Genomic DNA, 20,101 nt, shown 5'->3' with positions numbered 1-20,101 from the left:
TGAGACTGGTGGGGTGATTCTGGGCAGGGTGCAGGACAGGCAAGCTGGAGCTCCTTCCAGCAAGCCTGCTTCAGTGTTGGTCAGCCTCTAAGGCAGCAGCTGTGTGCTTCAGCACCTGGAATGGCTCCCTGGAGCAATGCTGGACTCTCGCCAAAGATGAGGTGGGCAGCTCCTGTGTTGGGGAGCAGGGGAAGCAGCTGAGTGTGTGTGTGTGCAACCAGGAGTCAGGATGGGCTAGGAGAGAACAGTAATGGCTGCCAAATAACTGAGAGTTTGAGGCTGCTTCACAAAAACATAGCACATGAGTGAAGAATTTGCTTCTCTTATGTGGCCAGTCCAAGGGAGAGCTTTGGGGCTGCCTGTCATGGGAAGGCAACGGGTGCCATCTCGTGGAGCTGGGGCAAATCCCCAGCTGCCACACCAACTCATGCTGCTTTCCAGTTCCCCATTCCCACAGTGCAGGCAGAGCTGGCTTGTGGATCACAAGTTGATGTGAGCTAAAGCTGATGTGAGCTAAAGAACTTCCTACATCGTGTAAAGCCTGCCTGGCTGCAGAAGGAGTTGACAGCCCATTCTTGGCACTGTGGTAGCCTGCAGACACCTGTGGGCACACAGAAGTACAGAGCTTGGTGGTGTACCTCCAGAGGGCTCCTCTCAGAGATCCTGAGGCTGCCCCCATTGCATGGCCAGGGCAGGGCTGAGGAGGAGCTCCAGGAAGAGCAGTCGACTTGCCCTGACTTATCCTCATCACCTCGTCCTCTGGTGGGACAGCACACCTTCCCTGGTATCCCTGAGCCCACTTTCCCTCTTTATCCCTGTCCTAGTTTCAGTTAGGACAGAGTTAATTTTCCTCCTAGTAGCTGGCAGGGTGCTATGTTTTGGATTAGGATGAGAAGAGCGCTGATAACATGCTGATGTTTTAATTGTTGTAGAGCAGTGCTTACACCAAGCCAAGGACTTTTCAGCTTCTCGCTCTGTCCTGCCAGCGGGCAGGCTGGGGGTGCAGCAGGAGCTGGGAGGGGACAGACCCAGGACAGCTGACCCAAACTGGCCAAAGGGGTATTCCATACCATCTGACGTCATGCTGAACAATATATAGGGGTGGCTAGCCGGGGTGGAGGGGGGGGCCGGCTGCTTGGGGATAGGCTGGGCATCGGTCAGCGGGTGGTGAGCAATTGCATTGTGCATCGCTTGTTTTGTACACATTATTAGTAGTAGTACTATTATTATTATTATTGTTATTATTATTTTCCTGTCTTAATAAACTGTCTTTATCTCAACTCACAGGCTTCACTTTCCCGTTTCTCTCCCCCATCCCAGAGAGGGAGGGGGGAGGGTGAGCGAACAGCTGTGTGGTGTTTAGCTGCTGGCTGGGTTAAACCACAACAGTCCCCAACACACACTATGGGGGAAGGCTCCCATACAACACTTTTAAGTACAAATAAAGAAGTTTGTTTATTTACAATATTGGAGCTTTTGAAAATCACAAGCTCCATGGACGGTGGCCCTGCCTCTCCTGTGGCCTGGATGGCAGCAGTGCTCAGATGTAGAGCTCTGCAGCAATACAGATGTCTTCTGTTGCCAATGGCAAATCCTATCCCAGACTGAGTGGATGCTGTTGCCGGTCGGTTCTGCTGCAGTACCCTGGGTGCCACAGGTTTGACGCAAGTGACAAGAGCATGTGTATCTGGTGGTAGGGGCACTGCAGTGCTGTGAAGGTGAGCTGGAGTAGTTGTGGGGCTCCTGGGGTCTTGTGGAGGCTAAGCTGAGAGCTGGCCTGGCCAACCAGTGTGCGTTTCCCCGTGAAAGGTTGCTATGTGTCCACTTTTCTTGGCCATGGGTGCCCTGGGAGCATGCCCCACAATCTGGGGAGTTCTCGACATTGCCAGGGCACTTCTTCCTCCAAGGCCACCACTTATGTCCTTTGGTGCCTGCCTCAGCCCCAGCTGTTTCAGACGCTGTGGTCACCTCCGCACTGGTGTTTCCTTTCAGAGGGACGGCCGCAGCCCGGAGGTGGAAGCTGCTGTCAGAGCATCCGGTCTGCTCGGTGCTGCTGCCCCAGTGGCCTTGTGGGGTTCCTGCGGCTGGTCCCACAAAGTGTCTGTGGTGCTTCCGACAGTGCTCATGCCTCAGGCTTGTAGCTTGGACCATGGGCCTGAGGGCTGAGAAAACTGCAGTTGGCTCTTGTCCTGCCCAGTCATTCGGCATCCCAAAGGGTGTCCTCACAATTTCACCCTTGGGGGCTGTGTCGATCCTGTGGCTAGAGCAGCCGTTCTTGGTGTAGTGTGTGTGAGCCCTTGGGGCTGCCCAGCCACCCTCCTCCTGGGGCGCTGCTCACTGGGATGGGTGCTCCGGGCCGAGCTGGACCCCGCGGTGCTGCAGCTCCGGGGCCTCGCGCTGCTCCTTGGGCATGAGCAAGACCTCGGGCCTGTGGAAATGGACAGGCTCCGGGCGGGAGCGTGGTGGTCCAGAGGCCACTGGGCAGACAATTGATGCCTCAAGCTTCTTCCGCTTCCTCTTGACCTGGTCCGGATGGAGGAGAGGCTTGGGTTTGAGGAAGGGTATACAGGGACGTTGTGGTGGCAGGGGGCCAGCCCCAGCACAGGCATTTTGGGGTAGTGCTTGATGCTGCTCTTCAGCTGACTGCTGCACTGTCCCAGGGAAGCTTTCTAGGTTTACTTTGCTTGCTGTCTGTATGCGGGCCTTGCTGCGCTGCTCTAGCCTCAGCTGCAGCTCTGAGATGTTGACAGGCGCTGCAGTTTGGGGTTGGTTCCCATTACCAGCATCAGCCACGTGTGGTCCCAGGGTGATGATGAAGTCAGTTTGGCAGCCCTGGTCTTTTCGTAACACTGTGTTGGCTGGGCTGGGAAGTGCTGAGAGGTCCACGGACAATCCAAGAGGTTGCTGGGACACCTCCACGCACTGTTGTTGCCCCTCATCTGAGTGAAGGAGACTCTCATGCACGATCATCCCTGTTTCTGGTGGCTGTATGGAGGAGGAGACCTCAGCCAGTGGCTCTTCTTCGCCACTGCCTGGCTTGGAGCCCTGCTTCCCAAGCCTGGGGGGCCTGGGGGCTGTCAGAATCTGTAGGCACTGACTCTTCCCAGGGAGCCCATCAGTCTCCTCTGCACTGCTGGTTTTGCTCAGGGCAGAGTCCAGATGTTGGTCTTTTGCAGGGATGTCTGTGGGGTTGTACTGGGTCTGGCTGGGATGTTAACTTTCCCTGCAGCAGCCCATACAGTGCTGGGATGTGCCTCCTTGCTGGGTGGCACGGAGGCTCTGGCTCTGCAGGGGCTCCTCCATGGTGCTGTAGAGAGGCGTTGCTCCAGCTCCCAGGACAGCTCTTGCTCTTGGGGTAGCTGTAGCCACGGAAAGACAGGCTGCCCCACTCCACCAGCTCCTCCAGGTCCTTCCATGCCGCCTGCCACAAGTCAGGCCTCAGCACAGCCTCACGCCCGGGCAGTGCCAACAGCACCAGCTGCTGCAGCTCCTGGGTGGCCTCAGTGCACTCGACACAACCAGGGCGGCAGCGCCCTGACCCCCACAGCTGCTTAGTGCCTGCAAAACAGGGAGGGAGTCTGAGCTGCAGTGGGACAGAGGCACCAGGGCCACCTGAGGCCCATCGGGATGTGTGAGAAAAATCTCAAATAATTTTCTTCAGACAGGATCTTCTGTGAAGCTATTTTATTCGCGATTGTAATGGCGGGCGTCCTGTCAATCAGGAGCGCATTTTAGTAAACAAATCATAACCTTTTATTCCCTATTACCCGACGCCTGATCACCTCCCCTGTTTCCTCATTGGCTGAGTACTACAGGTTCACAAGCTACTCAACGCTTCTCTATATCATATATGTACAATTTTTCTCTTTTCAACCCTTTAATTTCTCCTTTCTTATGTTTTGAGAACTTGTGATCTTCGTTTTACTGTTCTCACAGTGCTCATCCTGTTTTTCTCAAGCTTCTACCTTATTTTGGAACAGTGAGGCCTTCTACTGTCCACTTATCTACTTAGCATTTCTCCTTGTTATGACTACACAACTACCTTGGAATACAGAAAATTAGTTCTCTACTGCAAAAACACAACTTTGTTTCTCACAATTCCCCCCTCTTCTTTTCTTACTCCTATTGTTGTTTTTGCACCTCTTCACATACCGCACTCTTGAGTTTTTCCAACATTAAGGTGCAATATTCTTCATCAGATGTCACGGGGGATGACAGATATACAATGCCATTATTATTACAATACCAACAAATAGTTGTTTGAGCCAATTCTATTCAGGTAACCACGAAGTTAGTTTCTCCCAAATGTTTCTAAATCCCCAGGAAGTGTCATCTTGACCTACTCTATGTAGGATCTTGTTGTGTTTTTTTTTTTCCCAAATATTTTTGAGATCAGTCAAATTCCTCCCATTTGATCTACATATATACAGCAACTGGTATTAATTGCAGTGCACGCTCCTCCTTATGAGGTTATTAATAAATTTTACTAAAGGATTATCTGAAGTCTGCTTAATTCTACGTGTGGTCTCAAGGGGGCTTTGGCTTTGTGGGTCTTCAATAATAGTTACATTTGGAATTATTGCCCCCAGGGTGCAAGCTCCCTTCCATCCTAAGGGCAACACCTTCCTGGCTTTATTGCCACATAGCCAGTACCACCCCTTGCCATTTGGGACAGGCCATCCGTTTACAGGATTCTCATGTTGTATCTGGTGTGCATTATGTATATTAGCATTCCCGTGGCTACCATATTCAGTACAGTATGGATTATTCCTTACTTCATGGATATTTCCACACCCAGGGTCAGTAATATTGCCCCCTGAGTTTCTATCGTTGTTTTAAAAGGCACCTTTGATAACACAGTATATTGCATCCAGGACTATGTGTAGGGAGCTCAACTTCAAAATCTTTTCCTTCCCGGAACTGTGTATGATCTGTCATTTTTAGAAATCTAGAGAATCCAGACACAGTTGCTGCTGGAAATAGCAATCAGGGACAAGGCCTTTTCAGTCTTTCTAGGCATCCGGGTGCAAATCCAACAATTATTTCGAGACAGAACTCGAGAGATGTTCTGGATTAATTGGAAATGCTGATTTTTCCCTCCATCCTATCACTAATCCATTGAGAATAGGTATTACCAAGATAAACTTAAAATACATCATTTCTATGTATATATACACCCCTATAATAATTAAGAAATAATAATTAAGAAAAACAATAAAAATCACAAACTAATAAGGATTCTTCTGGTGGGGATTAAATATCCCCCCTCTTCTTTTTCTCCCACTTCCAGGGAGTGTTCCCTGGAAACACTCCAGTTCTGTGTAATTCAATTCCTTTTACTCATTAATTCATTAAGAATCCTTCTAAGGAGAAGTTAAAGGTTTACAATAGATAGTTTCAGCAGTTTTAACCTTAAAAGTCTTTGTTAATGCAGTCTCTCAGGTATCAGGGTTAACTGATGCTTTTACCCAGGAATGAGTCCACCCTTTCTCAGCTGTTCTTACTGTCATCTCAGTAGTCAGGAGCACTTGGAACAGTCCGTCCCACTCAGGTTGCAGTTTCAATTGCCTCCATGTTCGCATCAAAACACAATCTCCTTCTCGGAATGGATGGATCAGGGCTTCCAAGACTGGGGTTTGAGCTAATGCTCAAATCCACAGGTCCTGAGAGATGACAAAGAGGACGACAGCCCCAGTATATAGCTCTTAAGAAAAGCATCTTTTGTCTCAAATTGAGGTAATCCATTCCCTTTGTCCATGTACAGCAATCCAAATAATATTTCATATGGTGAAACTCCCACATCTTTTCTTGGTGCAGTTTGAATTCTGAGAAGTGCCAAAGGTAAGCACTTTGTTTAGGGAAGCTGAGTTTCCAGAACTTAGTCAATTGCTTCTTTACTGTCTGATCTGCTCCACCCTTTCAGAAGAGGAAGGATGCCAAGGAGTGTGAAGTTTCCACTTAATTCCTAGAGTCCACATTAACCCTTGCAATATTTCTGACATAAAGTGATTTCCTTGATCAGAGTCAATGTTTTCAACAATTCCATACCTGGGAGTTATTTGTTCTAGAATTACTTTAGTTACTATGTTCGCAGTAGCAGATACTGAAGGGAAAGCTTCCACCCACCCTGACAATTGATCGACCAAGACTAATAAGTATTTAAATCTACCTACTGTAAGGAGTTCTGTAAAATCTACCTGTACATTTTGGAAGCGTTGAATTCCTGGTTCTCACTCCTCTTTGGGCTGACTGCAGATAATTTTCCTATTTACCTTTTGACATACTACACAACTCCTGCGTACTTGTTCAGCCAGAGTGTATATATATTCCTACACATACATATTTCCATAGCACAGCGTCACACGTTGCTTGAATTCCCCAATGACCCTCTTGATGTAAAACAGTTAATATTTGCCTCATTAGTACTTTATTCAGCATTTCTCTCCCCTCAGGGAGTATCTGTTTTCCTTTGGACTTCATGACTCCTCATTCCTTAATAACCTCTTTCTCTTAAAACTTTTTAGTTCTCTTTCGCTCGTCTCTCTTTCGCTTCGTCCCTCTCCAGCCAAGGGGACTTTGTTTGTCCCCTCGCAGGACTACAGAACCTCGCGGATCAGGACTCCACACTCGCTTCACACTAAAAGTGCATCTCATTCACACTCCACACCAGAGTCTCCCTGAACCCAACCCGAGGCAAGATACGGTAAAGTTTCCCTTACCTCGGTCTGTGCATGGCTTCCCGGTCCGGGTTATCAGCAGTAATCCCAGTGCCTGTACCCAATCCGGGCTGGACAATGTCTGGGCTGTGTCTGTGTATGTCAGTGCCGGCCTCCATTCTCCCCAGAGCTTCGCAGAGCCTGTCTTCAGATTAACAGTCTTGGTCCTTTGCCGGCCGTACCAAGATGGCCCACCACCCCTGACAGGACCGCTGAAATCAGCAGGGTGCACCTTCCTGTCTGTGATGGCAAGAACTCTTCGGCAGGCGACAAGATCTGGGACGAGCCCCCGAATTGTGAGAAACATCTCAAATAATTTTCTTCAGACAGGATCTTCTGTGAAGCTATTTTATTCGCGATTGTAATGGCGGGCGTCCTGTCAATCAGGAGCGCATTTTAGTAAACAAATCATAACCTTTTATTCCCTATTACCCGACGCCTGATCACCTCCCCTGTTTCCTCATTGGCTGAGTACTACAGGTTCACAAGCTACTCGACGCTCCTCTATACCATATATGTACAATTTTTCTCTTTTCAACCCTTTAATTTCTCCTTTCTTATGTTTTGAGAACTTGTGATCTTCGTTTTACTGTTCACACACTGCTCATCCTGTTTTTCTCAAGCTTCTACCTTATTTATTCTACTGCACTTGCGCAGTGTCTCCTGGTGGTGGTCGCTGGGGGTCGTGGGGATGAAGGCTGATGACTTTTCTTCATCACCACTAGTTGACCCCCTGCCTTTGTGCAGACTCAGCTGCTCCTTGTCTCTTGTCCAAACCACAGAGTCGGTCTCAGCTTTTTGAGACAGGTTCCCCATTTTTGTCAGGAACCATCCTTTATGAGGGGCCACAAGACTCCTTGTTTCAGTTAATTTGCACAGTAGTAAGCAATGATATTAAGCAACATCTATTTTTAATACAATAATCTAGGTATGCATTAGTCTGCATCCCATCTACTAAAATTTTCTTAACTCCCTCTCTCTAATCCACTCTGCGCTCACAGACACTTGTGTGAAGAACAAAGTTGTGTTTTAGCAATAGAAGGTGTTTTTGTGGTGGAAAATCCACTAACCTTGCGTATTCAAAAGGCATGATTGTGCAGGCATGACAGTAGCATAGCAGTGGGGAGTACGTTAAACAGATAAGGGAAAGGTCCTACTGTCCCAAAATAAGGAGGATAGCTAAGAAAAACAGGATGAGCAGTACAAAATCAGTAAAAACAAAAATCACGGGCTCTCCAGTCACGAGAGAAGAAGGAAAAAAAAAGAAAAGGAGAAATTAATGGTTGGTCAAATCAAATTGTACATATATGGTATAGAAAGGCATCGAGAAGTTTGTGAACCCGTAGTACTCAGCCAATGGGGAAAAGGGGGAGAAATCAGGTGTCGAGTAATAGGGAATATAAGTTTATGATAAACTTTTACTGTGCACTCCTGCTTGCAGGATGCCCGCCATTGCAATCGCGAATAAAATAGCTTCACAGAAGACCCTGCCTGAAAAAATTATTGAGATTTTTCTCACACCGGCGTTTTGTGATCACATTCTTGGGTGGGCACACCTGCATTTTGTGACCCTACTTTTTGGGTGGGCACACCTGTGTTTCGTGACCCCATTTTTGGGAGGGCACACTCATGTCTGCTGCCTCCCTGGGGCCAGGGTCAAGGATGTTGCCAGAAAGCTTCCCAACCTGGTTCGCCCCTCTGACTACTATCCTCTGTTGATAGTCCAGGCTGGCAGTGATAATATTGAAGAGAGAAGCCTGAAGGCTATCAAACGGGACTTTAGGGGACTGGGACGGTTAGTGGATGGAGCGGGAGTACAGGTGGTGTTTTCGTCTATCCCTACAGTGGCAGGGAGGGGTACAGAGAGGACATGGAAAGTCCACCTGATTAACACGTGGCTCAGAGGCTGGTGCCAACACAGAAATTTTGTTATTTTTGACCATGGGGCGCTTTACTCGGCACCCGGCCTGATGGCCACAGACGGGTCCCTATCTCTAAGGGGAAAATGGATCCTAGCCCAGGAGCTGGCAGGGCTCATTGAGAGGGCTTTAAACTAGGTAAGAAGGGGGACGGGGCTGGAATAAGGCTTGTTGGAGCTGTGCCAGGGGGAACAATGGCAAGGCTGGGGGAGAAGGCAACGGCCCAGCTGAAGGGCATCTACACTAATGCACGCAGCATGGGTAACAAACAAGAGGAGCTGGAAGCCATTGTGCAGCAGGCAGGCTATGACTTGGTTGCCATTACGGAAACGTGGTGGGACCACTCTCATGACTGGAGTGCTGCAATGTCTGGCTATAGGCTCTTCAGAAGGGACAGGCAGCACAGAAGGGGTGGTGGTGTGGCTGTCTACATTAGAGAGTGTTTTGATGTTGTGGAACTTGAGGCTGGGAATGATAAGGTTGAGTCCCTATGGGTTAGGATCAGCGGGAAGGCCAACAAGGCAAGCATCCTGGTGGGGGTCTGTTATAGACTGCCGAACCAGGATGAGGAGACGGATGAGGAGTTCTACAGGCAGCTGGCAGAAGTTGCAAAATCGTCAGTGCTCGTTCTCGTGGGGGACTTCAACTTCCCAGACATATCCTGGAAGCACAACACAGCCCAGAGAAAGCAGTCTAGGAGGTTTCTGGAGAGCGTGGAAGATAGCTTCCTGACGCAGCTGGTTGGAGAACCTACCAGGGGAGGTGCCCCGCTGGACCTTCTGTTCACAAACAGTGACGGACTGGTGGGAGATGTGGTGGTCGGGAGCTGTCTTGGGCAGAGTGACCATGAAATGGTAGAGTTCTCTATTCTTGGCGAAGCCAGGAAGGGGACCAGTAAAACCGCTGTCTTGGACTTCCAGAGGGCTGACTTTGAGCTGTTCAGGACACTGGTTGGCAGAGTCCCTTGGGAGGTGGTTCTGAAGGGCAGAGGAGTCCAGGAAAGCTGGGCACTCTTCAAGAAGGAAATCTTAAAGGCTCAGGAGCGGTCGGTCTGTCCCCACGTGCCCAAAGACGAGCCGGCGCGGAAGAAGACCGGCCTGGCTGAACAGAGAGTTGTGGCTCGAGCTTAGGAGAAAAAAGAGGGTTTATAATCTTTGGAGAAGAGGGCGGGCCACTCAGGAGGACTATAAGGCTGTTGCGAGGCTGTGCAGGGACAAAATTAGAAAGGCCAAAGCTCATCTGGAGCTCAATCAGGCTACTGCCGTTAAAGATAACAAAAAATGTTTTTACAAATACATCAGCACAAAAAGGAGGACTAAGGAGAATCTCCATCCTTTACTGGAAGCAGGGGGAAACTTAGTTACAAAAGATGAGGAAAAGGCTGAGGTGCTTAATGCCTTCTTTGCCTCAGTCTTTAGTGGCAAAACCAGTTGTTCTCTGGATACCCAGTGCCCTGAGCTGGCGGAAGGGGATGGGGAGCAGGATGTGGCCCTCACTATCCACGAGGAAATGGTTGGCGACCTGCTACAGCACTTGGATGTACGCAAGTCGATGGGGCCGGATGGGATCCACCCGAGGGTACTGAGAGAACTGGCGGAGGAGCTGGCCAAGCCGCTTTCCATCATTTATCGGCAGTCCTGGCTATCAGGGGAGGTCCCAGTCGACTGGCGGCTAGCAAATGTGACGCCCATCTACAAGAAGGGCCGGAGGGTAGACCGGGGGAACTATAGGCCTGTTAGTTTGACCTCAGTGCCAGGGAAGCTCATGGAGCAGATTATCTTGAGTGTCATCACGCGGCACTTGCAGGGCAACCAGGCGATCAGGCCCAGTCAGCATGGGTTTATGAAAGGCAGGTCCTGCTTGATGAACCTGATCTCCTTCTATGACAAAGTGACACGCTTAGTGGATGAGGGAAAGGCTGTGGATGTGGTCTACCTTGACTTCAGTAAGGCTTTTGGCACCGTTTCCCACAACATTCTCCTCAAGAAACTGGCTGCTTGTGGCTTGGACTGGCGTACGCTTCGTTGGGTTAAAAACTGGCTGGATAGCCGGGCCCAAAGAGTTGTGGTGAATGGAGTCAAATCCAGTTGGAGGCCGGTCACTAGTGGAGTCCCCCAGGGCTCAGTGCTGGGGCCAGTCCTCTTTAATATCTTTATCGATGATCTGGATGAGGGGATCGAGTGCACCCTCAGTAAGTTTGCAGACGACACCAAGTTAGGTGCGTGTGTTGATCTGCTCGAGGGTAGGAAGGCTCTGCAGGAGGATCTGGATAGGCTGGACCGATGGGCTGAGGCCAACTGCATGAAGTTCAACAAGGCCAAGTGCTGGGTCCTGCACCTGGGGCGCAACAACCCCAAGCAGAGCTACAGGCTGGGAGATGAGTGGCTGGAAAGCTGCCTGGCAGAGAATGACCTGGGAGTATTGGTTGATAGCCGGCTGAATATGAGCCAGCAGTGTGCTCAGGTGGCCAAGAAGGCCAACAGCATCCTGGCTTGCATAAGAAGCAGTGTGGCCAGCAGGTCTAGGGAAGTGATTGTCCCCCTGTACTCGGCTCTGGTGAGGCTGCACCTCAAGTACTGTGTTCACTTTTGGGCCCCTCGCTACAAGAAGGACATGGAGGTGCTCGAGCGAGTCCAGAGAAGGGCAATGAAGCTGGTGAGGGGTCTGGAGAACAAGTCTTACGAGGAGCGGCTGAGGGAGCTGGGATTGTTCAGCCTGGAGAAGAGGAGGCTCAGGGGCGACCTTATTGCTCTCTACAGGTACCTTAAAGGAGGCTGTATTGAGGTGGGGGTTGGTCTATTCTCCCACGTGCCTGGTGACAGGACGAGGGGGAATGGGCTAAAGTTGCGCCAGGGGAAGTTTAGGTTGGATATTAGGAAGAACTTCTTCACTGAAAGGGTTGTTAGGCATTGGAATGGGCTGCCCAGGGAAGTGGTTGAGTCACCATCCCTGGAGGTCTTTAAGAGACGTTTAGATGTTGAGCTTAGTGGTATGGTTTAGTGGAGGACGTGTTAGTGTTAGGTCAGAGGTTGGACTAGGTGATCTTGGAGGTCTCTTCCAACCTAGATGATTCTGTGTTTCTGTGATTCTGTGATGTTTTGTGACCCCACTTCTGGGTGGGCACACCCCCATTTTGTGACTCCATTTTGGGTGGGCATCTCCCTCTGGGCTGCTGCCCCCGTCCTCTCCTGGGGCTGCCCACCACGTGTGTGGCTGGCAGCGCCACTCTGACGTCACACCAGGGACCCGTGATGTCACAGCCCCACGAGTTACTACATGCTGCAGGGGTGGGGCCTGTGCGGGGCTCCCCGCCCCCCCCTCCATCCGCGCGCCTGCCCGGCGCTGGCCGCCATTTTGTGGCGAGGGGCGCATGGGGGCGGCCGCAGGTGAGGGCGGAGGCACCAGCACTGGCCTTGGCCTGAGGGGTGGTGGGGCCTGGTGGTGGGCAGGGGCAATTCTAGCGGTTTGTCTTCCCGGTAACATTTGCCAATTTGTTCTCTGCTGTTCCTTGCCTGTGTTTTTTGTGTCACCCTGCTCCAACCCACAGAGCTTGCTCTGTTTCACAGTGTTATGGGGCCTGGGCTCCCCTGTGGCGAGGTTTGTGCTGCAGGTGCGCACAGGGCGAGACTGCGATGCAAAGGGCTGGTCAGCTTGGCACCTCAGCACGATTGGGGCATTACTGGTAATATTTTATATATATGCCCTTTTAGAATCCCAAACTCTGATAGCTCTGAGAGGTTGTACATCGTTTGGATGAGAAGTCCTTTGCACAGCAGTTATTTTTGAAGTTTATTAGGTACAGGTGTTTATTTGGAAGTGCTCTGAGCCTTTTCCCATGGCTTGAAGAGACCTCAAATCGTTCTGGTGGTGTCTATAATTTAGGATGCAGAAGTGAGTAACTTCTAGCTAGAGTCTGTCTTCCCTCGTGCGTGTGCTGGGTGTGGGGTTTTGCCACATCAGCACAAGTAAGTGGAGCTGCTGCTGTGGTTCTCAGGCTCCACAGAGTTGGTGCAGGTTGCTGGAATGCTGTGGATCCCACTGCACTTCTTGCTCTGGCCTGGATGGGGGAGCTCACACACGCTGATTTTTATGAGCTGTAATTACAAGTATTTATGGATCCCTTTTCCTTTTCAGTGCTGCAGAATGGAAAACTATAAGAAGACCAAAATTGCGGAGAAACCTTGTCCTCTTCCTTTCATTGACCTACCCCCTGACATTATTGAAATGAAAGTGAAGGACGGGAGCAAAATAAGAAACCTGATGGGCTATGCCATTTGCAAGATGGAGCTGGACTCTGTGAGGCAGATCCTTTTCACTGGCTCAGGCAAGGCCGTTAGTAAGACCATTACGTGTGTGGAAATCATAAAACGGAGGCTCAAAGAACTCCACCAGATCACCAAAGTGCTTTTTAAACAGATCGAGGGGATCTGGGAACCCATTGTGCCTGAGGCAGGCCTTGATGCCTTGACAGTGAAGAGAAACATGCCTGCCATATGTGTCCTGCTCAGCAAAGACGCCCTCGATCCCCAGGAGCCTGGATATCAGGCTCCAGGTTCTTTCGATGCCTTCTGGATCAAGACACTTAAAGCGGAATCCCAGGCCCAGATGAAGAGGAAGCAGGGTGGAGGAAGGGGAGCTGGCAACCCAGAAAAGCACCATCGCGCCAGTGGAGGGCACGGGGAGCCCGGTATGAAGTGCCGAGACAGAGACACACTTGGGTAGTTTGGGGAAGTTATGGAAACGAGCCAGCTGCTGTAGCTGGAAAGCTGCTGCTGAACACAGGGCCTTGCAGAGCTGTTAGGGGAGGACAAGAGAAGTTACTGTTCCAAACGGACGTAATTGTAGCTGTCTAAAATCGTGTTTCGCTGCATTTCCGTATCAGAGGCTGCCAGGCTGTACTCCGTAGCCTGTGGTTCAGGGATGAGACGGGAAGACAGTAGTCATCTCTCAGAGTGAGGACTGTTGGCGTCTTGTTGAGACCAAACGAGCGTCTGTTCGCTGAGTGGGGATGCTGCGAGGTGGAGGCGGCTCTGCTGTGGCACAGGGGTGAGCTGTGACCCGACTTGGACTCCCGGCTGCCGCCTGCACGGCTCCTGTACGTTCACGGCATGGTGCTGGGCTGTGTCGGCCACTTCAGCTGTGCCTGGCAGGCCATCTTCTGCCGATCCCTTCAGGTGGCCCAGGGGCCTGGATGCAGGACTGCAGGGACACTGTGTGCAGGTCGCCCCTTTCTGTCCTCCTCTCACCTCCTCTCCGGAGCTACTGGTTGCACCTCTGCCAAAGTGGCACAGGTCAACTAATGTCATAACTGACCTGAAGCCCTCTAGGCCAGGGCAAGTGTGCTGGGGTGGTGGTAACAGTGAGCTTCAAAGGACACTCGTTTCCCCTTTCCGTTCCTTTATGATGTGTAGAGATGGGTTTAAAATAAAGTTTCCTCTTGGTGTAGTGTGAAGTTCTTCATGTCTTCCTTGTCACACTGGGGGACACTTGTAAGCACTGCTGACAGGGCTGGGGCTGCGGCTGTGGGCTTTTTGTCTCTTGTGACTAAGCAGACCCTGGTGCTGGAGGAAGTTTTTTTTTTCCTCCCTTTGCCATTCACCTTCCATAACCAAGGAAAGGTTGTCTTCTGGGAAACTTTTTGCTCTTTATTTTAAACTGACTGGAAGTGCAGTCTCAAAAATACTCAGCCTAAACGCCAGTGAATGCAGGGAAGGATGGAGCGGCAGAGCTCTCACTCAAGCCCCCACGTGTCCTCTCTGCTCCCCCTGCTGTGGGGCTGCCGGTGTTCCCCTGTGCAGAGCCTGATGGCTGCTTTGTGGGGCACCACTGGCACCACACCAAGCAGCATGCTTGTTGTTTACTGCTAAAAATCCCTCAATGTAGAGCTGGCTCCTAAAACAGCCAGTGTAACCCTCCCTTGTGGCGGCAGCACGCTCAGTGCCTTCTAATCAGCACAGCAAAGTGACTTTGGTTTTGTTTTGCAGTTTGGAAATCGCCTTTGGATGTCTGCGACAGCTCCTTCTGGGGCGCTGCAGCCCCCCAAATCCTCTGCTGGCAGCCAGAAGGGGTCATCAGCTCACCTGTGGGTCTGCTCCTCTGCCCCAGCTGCATCTTCCCCAGATGGGACAAAGCGGAGTGCCCCTGTCTTGCCCCATGTGCCGGGACATGCCAGCCCCCGCACCCTCCTTTTGTCACCTGTGCTGTGCCCCGAAAACTGGGGGCTCTCCAGGAACCCCCCAGCCTCAGGCCACCCCAGCTGAGTGCCACCTCTGCTGGGTGCCACCCCGGTGTCAGTGGCCTCCACGTGGAGGTCCTGGCCTTGCCCGTGAGGCTGCTGCTGCCTCCATCCCCAGGCACTCGGTGTCCCCCAACACCTGCCCCACAGTGCCTGCGCCCCCAGCTCTGTGCATAGTGTCTGTGCGCCCCAGCAGCCTGGTCACAGGGTCCCTGTGTACATGGGACTGACGTGTGCGTGTGTGTGTGCATGTGTGTGTGCAAGCATGTATGTGCATGTGAAAGCACACGTGTGCGAGCATCTGTGTATCACCACACGTGTGTGAGCATCTGTGCACATGCCCATCTGCGTGCAAATGCTCATGCAGTCCTGTGTGTGCATGCACGTGCAAATGTATGTGTGCAAACGTATGCATGCATATGCATGTATGTGTGGGTGTGCAAACGTGTGTGCACACGCCGGAGTGCATGCATGTGTGTGAGGGTGTGCAAAGGTGCGTGCACGTGCCTATGTGCATGCATGTGCGTGTTCAACCGCGTGCGCACACGCCGCTGTGCACACTCCTGTCCACACGCCGCAATAGCGGCGGGGCTGGCGGGAGGTGGCGTGGCCAGCGAGGAAGGGGGCATGGTCAGCCCAGAGGGGGCGTGGCCGAGGGCAGGGCGCCGGCGGGAGCCGCCCCCGGTGGCGGCGGGAGGCAGCGGAAGCGCGAGGGGCTGCGGCACCTCCGGGCGGCCCCGCGCCGGTACCGGCACCCCCGGAACCCCCGGACCTGGGCACCCCCGGGACACCCGGGACCCCCGGTCCCAGCAGTGCCGCCCGCGGGGTCCCGACGGTTCGCGGGGCGAAGCGGGAGGCAGGTAACGCCGGGGCCCCGGGACGGGAGGGAGGCTCCGGCGGGACCTGTTGCTGCCGCCCGGTGCTCTCCGGGGCTCTTCTTCGGCTGTGGGATCCGCACTGGGGGCTGGGGGCACCTCCCTTCCCCCCGGTATTCCGGGGGGGGCTCGCTCCGTTTTGGGGCTCAGGGCCCGGGAGGGAGAAGCGCACGGAGAGCGGCCGGGGGCCGGCAGCAGGGCCGAGGCTGCCCGGGAGGGAGGCTCGAGCCGGGATTTGGGGCTGGGAGGGCCCCCGGGACACCTCCGGCTCCGTCACCCCGACCCTGGCCTGGGATGGAGGGAGTGCCCGTGGAGGCTACAAGGGGCCCCCCAAATGGCAACCTCCATCCCCTTGAGCCACGTTGGGGCCGGGGCTTTGCAGGAGGTAGCTGCCGCCTCCCCCAGGGGGCTTGGGCACCCCGTCCCCTGGTGCTGGCGGTGACGGTGACTTTCTCCCTTCCAGGTCCACGAGGGAGAAGACACAGCCTTGCAGCACTGCCAGAGAGGAAGCCTTGAGAAAGCTCGAGCCTCCCCCGGTGAAGCCGAGGTCACGGCTCCTGGAGGCCTAGCCGTGTCAGGGGTGATGCCGTCCTGCTGCCTGCCTGACCCCCGGGCTGTCCCTGCCAGCACCACAGCTGTCCTCTCTGTCCCCCGCCAATGCCCCTGGGCAAAGGCTGCGCCGGCATCCCAAGCGCGGGGCGGAGCCGGGGGTCCCACTTCTCCCCACAGGGCAGCAGCGATGGGGGCGGCTCTCTCCACCGGAGCAGTCGTTGCGATTTCTTTTAACTGCATCATCGCGTTGCTCATCCTCATCCTCTTCCTCATCCTCTGCAAGGCCTGCAGGACCCCGTCGTGCCCCAAGAAGGGCCCCTCCTCTGATGCAGATGAGGCAAGGAATGAGGAGAAGTACCTGCTGCAGCCCTGAGCCGTGCAGGCAGGCGGTGCTGGGGGGCTCGGGGACGTGGGCACCTGGCTGTGCTGAAGGAGCTGCGCTTACCTGGACATAGTGTCCATGCCGAGATGGTGGTGCTGGCCAAGCAGGGTGGGAGCAGAGGGGATGCTGAGCTGTTTGCAGGGGCATGACGTGGGGCAGAGCCCTTCACCTTTGCGGTCCTGGTGCATGGATGCCCTGCAGATGCCTGTGGTGACTGCAAGGACAGAGACACAGCAGCTGGGGATGTGCTGTGGGGACATGCTTGGTCCCTGCAGCCAGCAAGCATGGCAGGAGCCGTGCCCTCGAGCACACCCTGTATTCAGGGCCGGCCTGTGGGCTCCTCTGTGGTGCTGGTGGCCCGGGTTTGGGGACATACTCTGCCCTTCTCCTGGGGACAGCGGCATGTGGAGATTCGGCCACCAGCTCCTCATTGCATCGCAGACCTGAATGGGGCTGGCTGGGGGCTCAGAGAGGGGAGGTGATGGGGCTGGCACCAGTGAGCTGGCTGCCTGCAGTGGCACCGTGCCTGGGGGGACCCCAGCAGCCCCGGCCCTGCAGCTGCAGGGGTGTTACTGGGGTGGGTGCTGGGGTGGCCCTGGGGTGCAGGGGGCAGCTAGCACCCACCTGCCCCAGCAGCTGGCTGGGTTTGGTGAGCCATGGGGGTGCAGAGGGCCACTTGGGCTGTCCATTTGTCCCCAGTCTGTCTGTTAGTCCCCTCCAGCGTTAGCACTGACACTGCCAGAAGAACACCTTCCTTGCCCTCCTTGCTGGGCGCCTATCCCTGCCTGCCCTACACCTGCCCAGACGCCGGCCAAGGCCAGCCAGCCCGTAGGCAGGGGACATGTCCCCGTCCCTGGTGCTGTCCCCCATGAGAGCAGCCTGGAGTGGTGTTTTGCAGGGGGATCGGGGCTGTCCAAGCGCCCTTTGCAGTGACAGGCACCTCCTGGTGTGCTGCCTCAGTTGGGGACCTGCACGTGCCAGTGGCACCTCCCTGTGTTCCAGTGCTGCCTGCTTGAGCCCCCACGGAGTATTTCAGAGTTGGAGTGCCCAGCCAAACGGCACTGAAGGGTCTTCCAGCCCTGATGCTTGGGGACAGGGGGTCAGCCTGGCCCCCCTTCTCCAGGGCCACGGTGGCTCTGTAGTGAGGGACGCTTGGTCTGGTTTGTCCCCAAGCCTGACAGCTGCTTCCTCTATCCTGCCTGTGGGTTTTGGAGTAGCTCCTAGAGTGGAGCAATAGCCCCGGGGCACCTGGTCCCTGCTGGCACAGCCGCTGCAATAAGGGGCTGGAGAGGTGGGCTGTGCCAGGGGGACGCAAGTCGGGGTCTTCGCGCAGGCCTAGCGAAACCCCTGGTTCCTTCCCATGTCAGGTGTAGCTAACATCCCTTTGCAGTCGTGTTTTTACTAGACTAATAAACCAGTCGTAGGACCCAGGAGGTGTCTCTGAGCTCTGCCCTGTGCCCGCTGCAGCGTGGGAACAATCAGGGAGGTCACAGGGAGGCCTCGTGTCCTGCCCACAGCTATGCGTGGGTGTCCCGGGGCTGGTGGCCGATGTTCCTGCAGGGCTGTGGGCGCTTTGCTGGGCAGCCGTGACAAGGAGGGGCTCGTCCTGCACCCTTCTGTGGCTTTGAAATGCTGGGTGACAAACCTGTCTGGGCTGGAGCACGTGGCTGTCAGCAGCGAGCAGCCCCAGCCCTGGTGCTGGTGGCACTGGAGTTTCCAACCGGTGTCCTTAAGTTACAGGGCACAGGATGCTGGCAGGGGACGTGGGCCAGCCAAGCAGATGGAAGACACCTGCCACTGCCCGTGGACCGCGTGCTGCTGGTCCCCACTCCCGGTGGTTGTGCGCAGGGCTCCAGCGGTGACAGTCTTGTCCCTGCTCATGAGCATGCAGTGAGGCCACCATGGCTCCTGCTGCCACCACAGCCACGTAGCAGCTAATCCCTCTGCCTCAACACGCCAGAGCAGCGGGAGGGCTCTGCAAAGCCTGGCGCCCAGCCATGCCCGTGGCCGTCGGCTGGGCAGAGGCGGCCGAGCCTCCGAGTGAGGTCCTTGGAGCCGGTGGCCAGCAGTCGCTGCGATGCCCTGGTCTGAGTGATGGCACGTCCCTCTGCCACTGCAGTGTGAGATCCCCAGACACCTCCTGGCCACCCCAAAATAATGGGACCCAAATGTGGCTGATGCCACGCTTGGCCACCGCTCGCGGTGGAACCAGCCAAGCTCAGGGGCAGTGAAAGCACAGCTAGGGTGGCACGGGCTGGGCCATGGGGCTGCAATCTCGGGGTTTTACTGGGGCTGGAGGCACCAGCCCTCTCCTGCCTCCGCGGGGCTCTCAATAGGTGCGAGCACGGACACAGGTGGGGAAGAAACGAGTGCTGCACGGCTCCAGGGGCCTGAGCACAGTGAGAGGCTGCTGTCCCCAGGGACAAGGGCACACTGCCGGCCTTTCAGTGGCTCTCTTTATTTGTCTGGGCACAGAGATGAAGTGCTCCTGCTCTGCAAAGAGCAGGCGGAGCGGGGCCCACAGCTCGCATGCCAAGTGGCCACTGGTCAAAGCAGGGTTTGTTCGCCTGCCTGTGGGGCCCGGCACAGCCATCGCTCCCACTGCTCACTTCCCGGCCGTGCTGTCTGGTGCTCTCACCAGGTTCAGCAGCTTGTCCAGCTTCGCGATTTCCACCTCTGGGCCCTTCTTCACCTCCTGGCCTTTCTTCTCCTGCGGGCAGAGCACGCGAGGCAGAGCTGTGAACTAGGAGGGAAGCTAGGGGTGCTGTGTCCCGGCTCCTGGCCCTCATGGGGGGCTGATCCATGGGGAGATGCACCTGCCTGTCCCTGTATTTTAAGCCCAAAGTGACAGGAGCCCCCCCGGGCTGAGGGATGCAGTAAGGAGAGGTGTCCCACCATGTCATGCTCTGGGAGCAAGGCAGACACAGGAGCAGGGATCGGTACTTTTGTACCCAAACCCCTCTCCCCAGGAGGAAGGTGGGTGCTGAGAGACCCTACCCCAGAGGAGAAGTGAGCCAGGGCTCCCAGACAGGCTGTCAGCTCCTCACAGAGGCTCCCCCGCCCCACAGAGCCTCCCACAGGACAGCATGTCCCTGTTGTGCTCAGAGGTGACAAATAAAAACATCCCTAAAACTCCTCCGAGCCATTTCAGCACTTGCAGCACGCAGCCGGGCAAGCTGTGGCACCACAAAGCTCTCCTTGCTGCACACCCTGTGCTGCTTTGGCACACAGGCACAACGGGTGCTGCACGTAGGCATTGCACGATGCTGTGCCAACCTGACGCGTGCCCCAGCATGGGTTACAGGGGACAAGCTGTTCCCGCAGTCTGCCAGCACCTGTCCTGGGGTGCTAGAGCAAACCACCACCAGCACCCGAGGAGAAAGCACTTAGCATGAGGGAAGTAAGGCTGCCCGGCTCAGCCC

The 20,101-nt window shown here is 54.5% G+C and overlaps 2 protein-coding genes across 2 annotated transcripts; both read left to right on the top strand.

The window, feature by feature from the left end:
* The first annotated feature begins 12,753 nt into the window (after window positions 1-12,753).
* On the top strand, window positions 12,754-13,490 carry LOC121063035 (ribonuclease P protein subunit p25-like protein). The gene has a single exon (XM_040543334.1). The coding sequence runs from the start codon at window positions 12,779-12,781 to the stop codon at window positions 13,355-13,357; it is 579 nt and encodes a 192-aa protein (XP_040399268.1). The 5' UTR covers window positions 12,754-12,778; the 3' UTR covers window positions 13,358-13,490.
* A 2,941-nt stretch (window positions 13,491-16,431) lies between these two features.
* Window positions 16,432-16,806, top strand: LOC121063034 (adropin-like). The gene has a single exon (XM_040543333.1). The coding sequence runs from the start codon at window positions 16,485-16,487 to the stop codon at window positions 16,668-16,670; it is 186 nt and encodes a 61-aa protein (XP_040399267.1). The 5' UTR covers window positions 16,432-16,484; the 3' UTR covers window positions 16,671-16,806.
* The last annotated feature ends 3,295 nt before the right edge of the window (window positions 16,807-20,101 follow it).

This window comes from Cygnus olor (genome assembly GCF_009769625.2).
Source record: "Cygnus olor isolate bCygOlo1 chromosome W unlocalized genomic scaffold, bCygOlo1.pri.v2 SUPER_W7, whole genome shotgun sequence".
Classification (NCBI taxonomy): Eukaryota; Metazoa; Chordata; class Aves; order Anseriformes; family Anatidae; genus Cygnus; species Cygnus olor.
The sequence above is the reverse complement of the archived record's forward strand: the minus strand, read 5'-3'. Positions and strand labels throughout refer to the sequence as shown.

What these genes read in the sequence shown, in the direction of transcription:
- LOC121063034 (XM_040543333.1), top strand. Translation starts at nt 16,485, where the DNA reads ATGGGGGCGGCTCTCTCCACCGGAGCAGTCGTTGCGATTTCTTTTAAC.
- LOC121063035 (XM_040543334.1), top strand. Translation starts at nt 12,779, where the DNA reads ATGGAAAACTATAAGAAGACCAAAATTGCGGAGAAACCTTGTCCTCTT.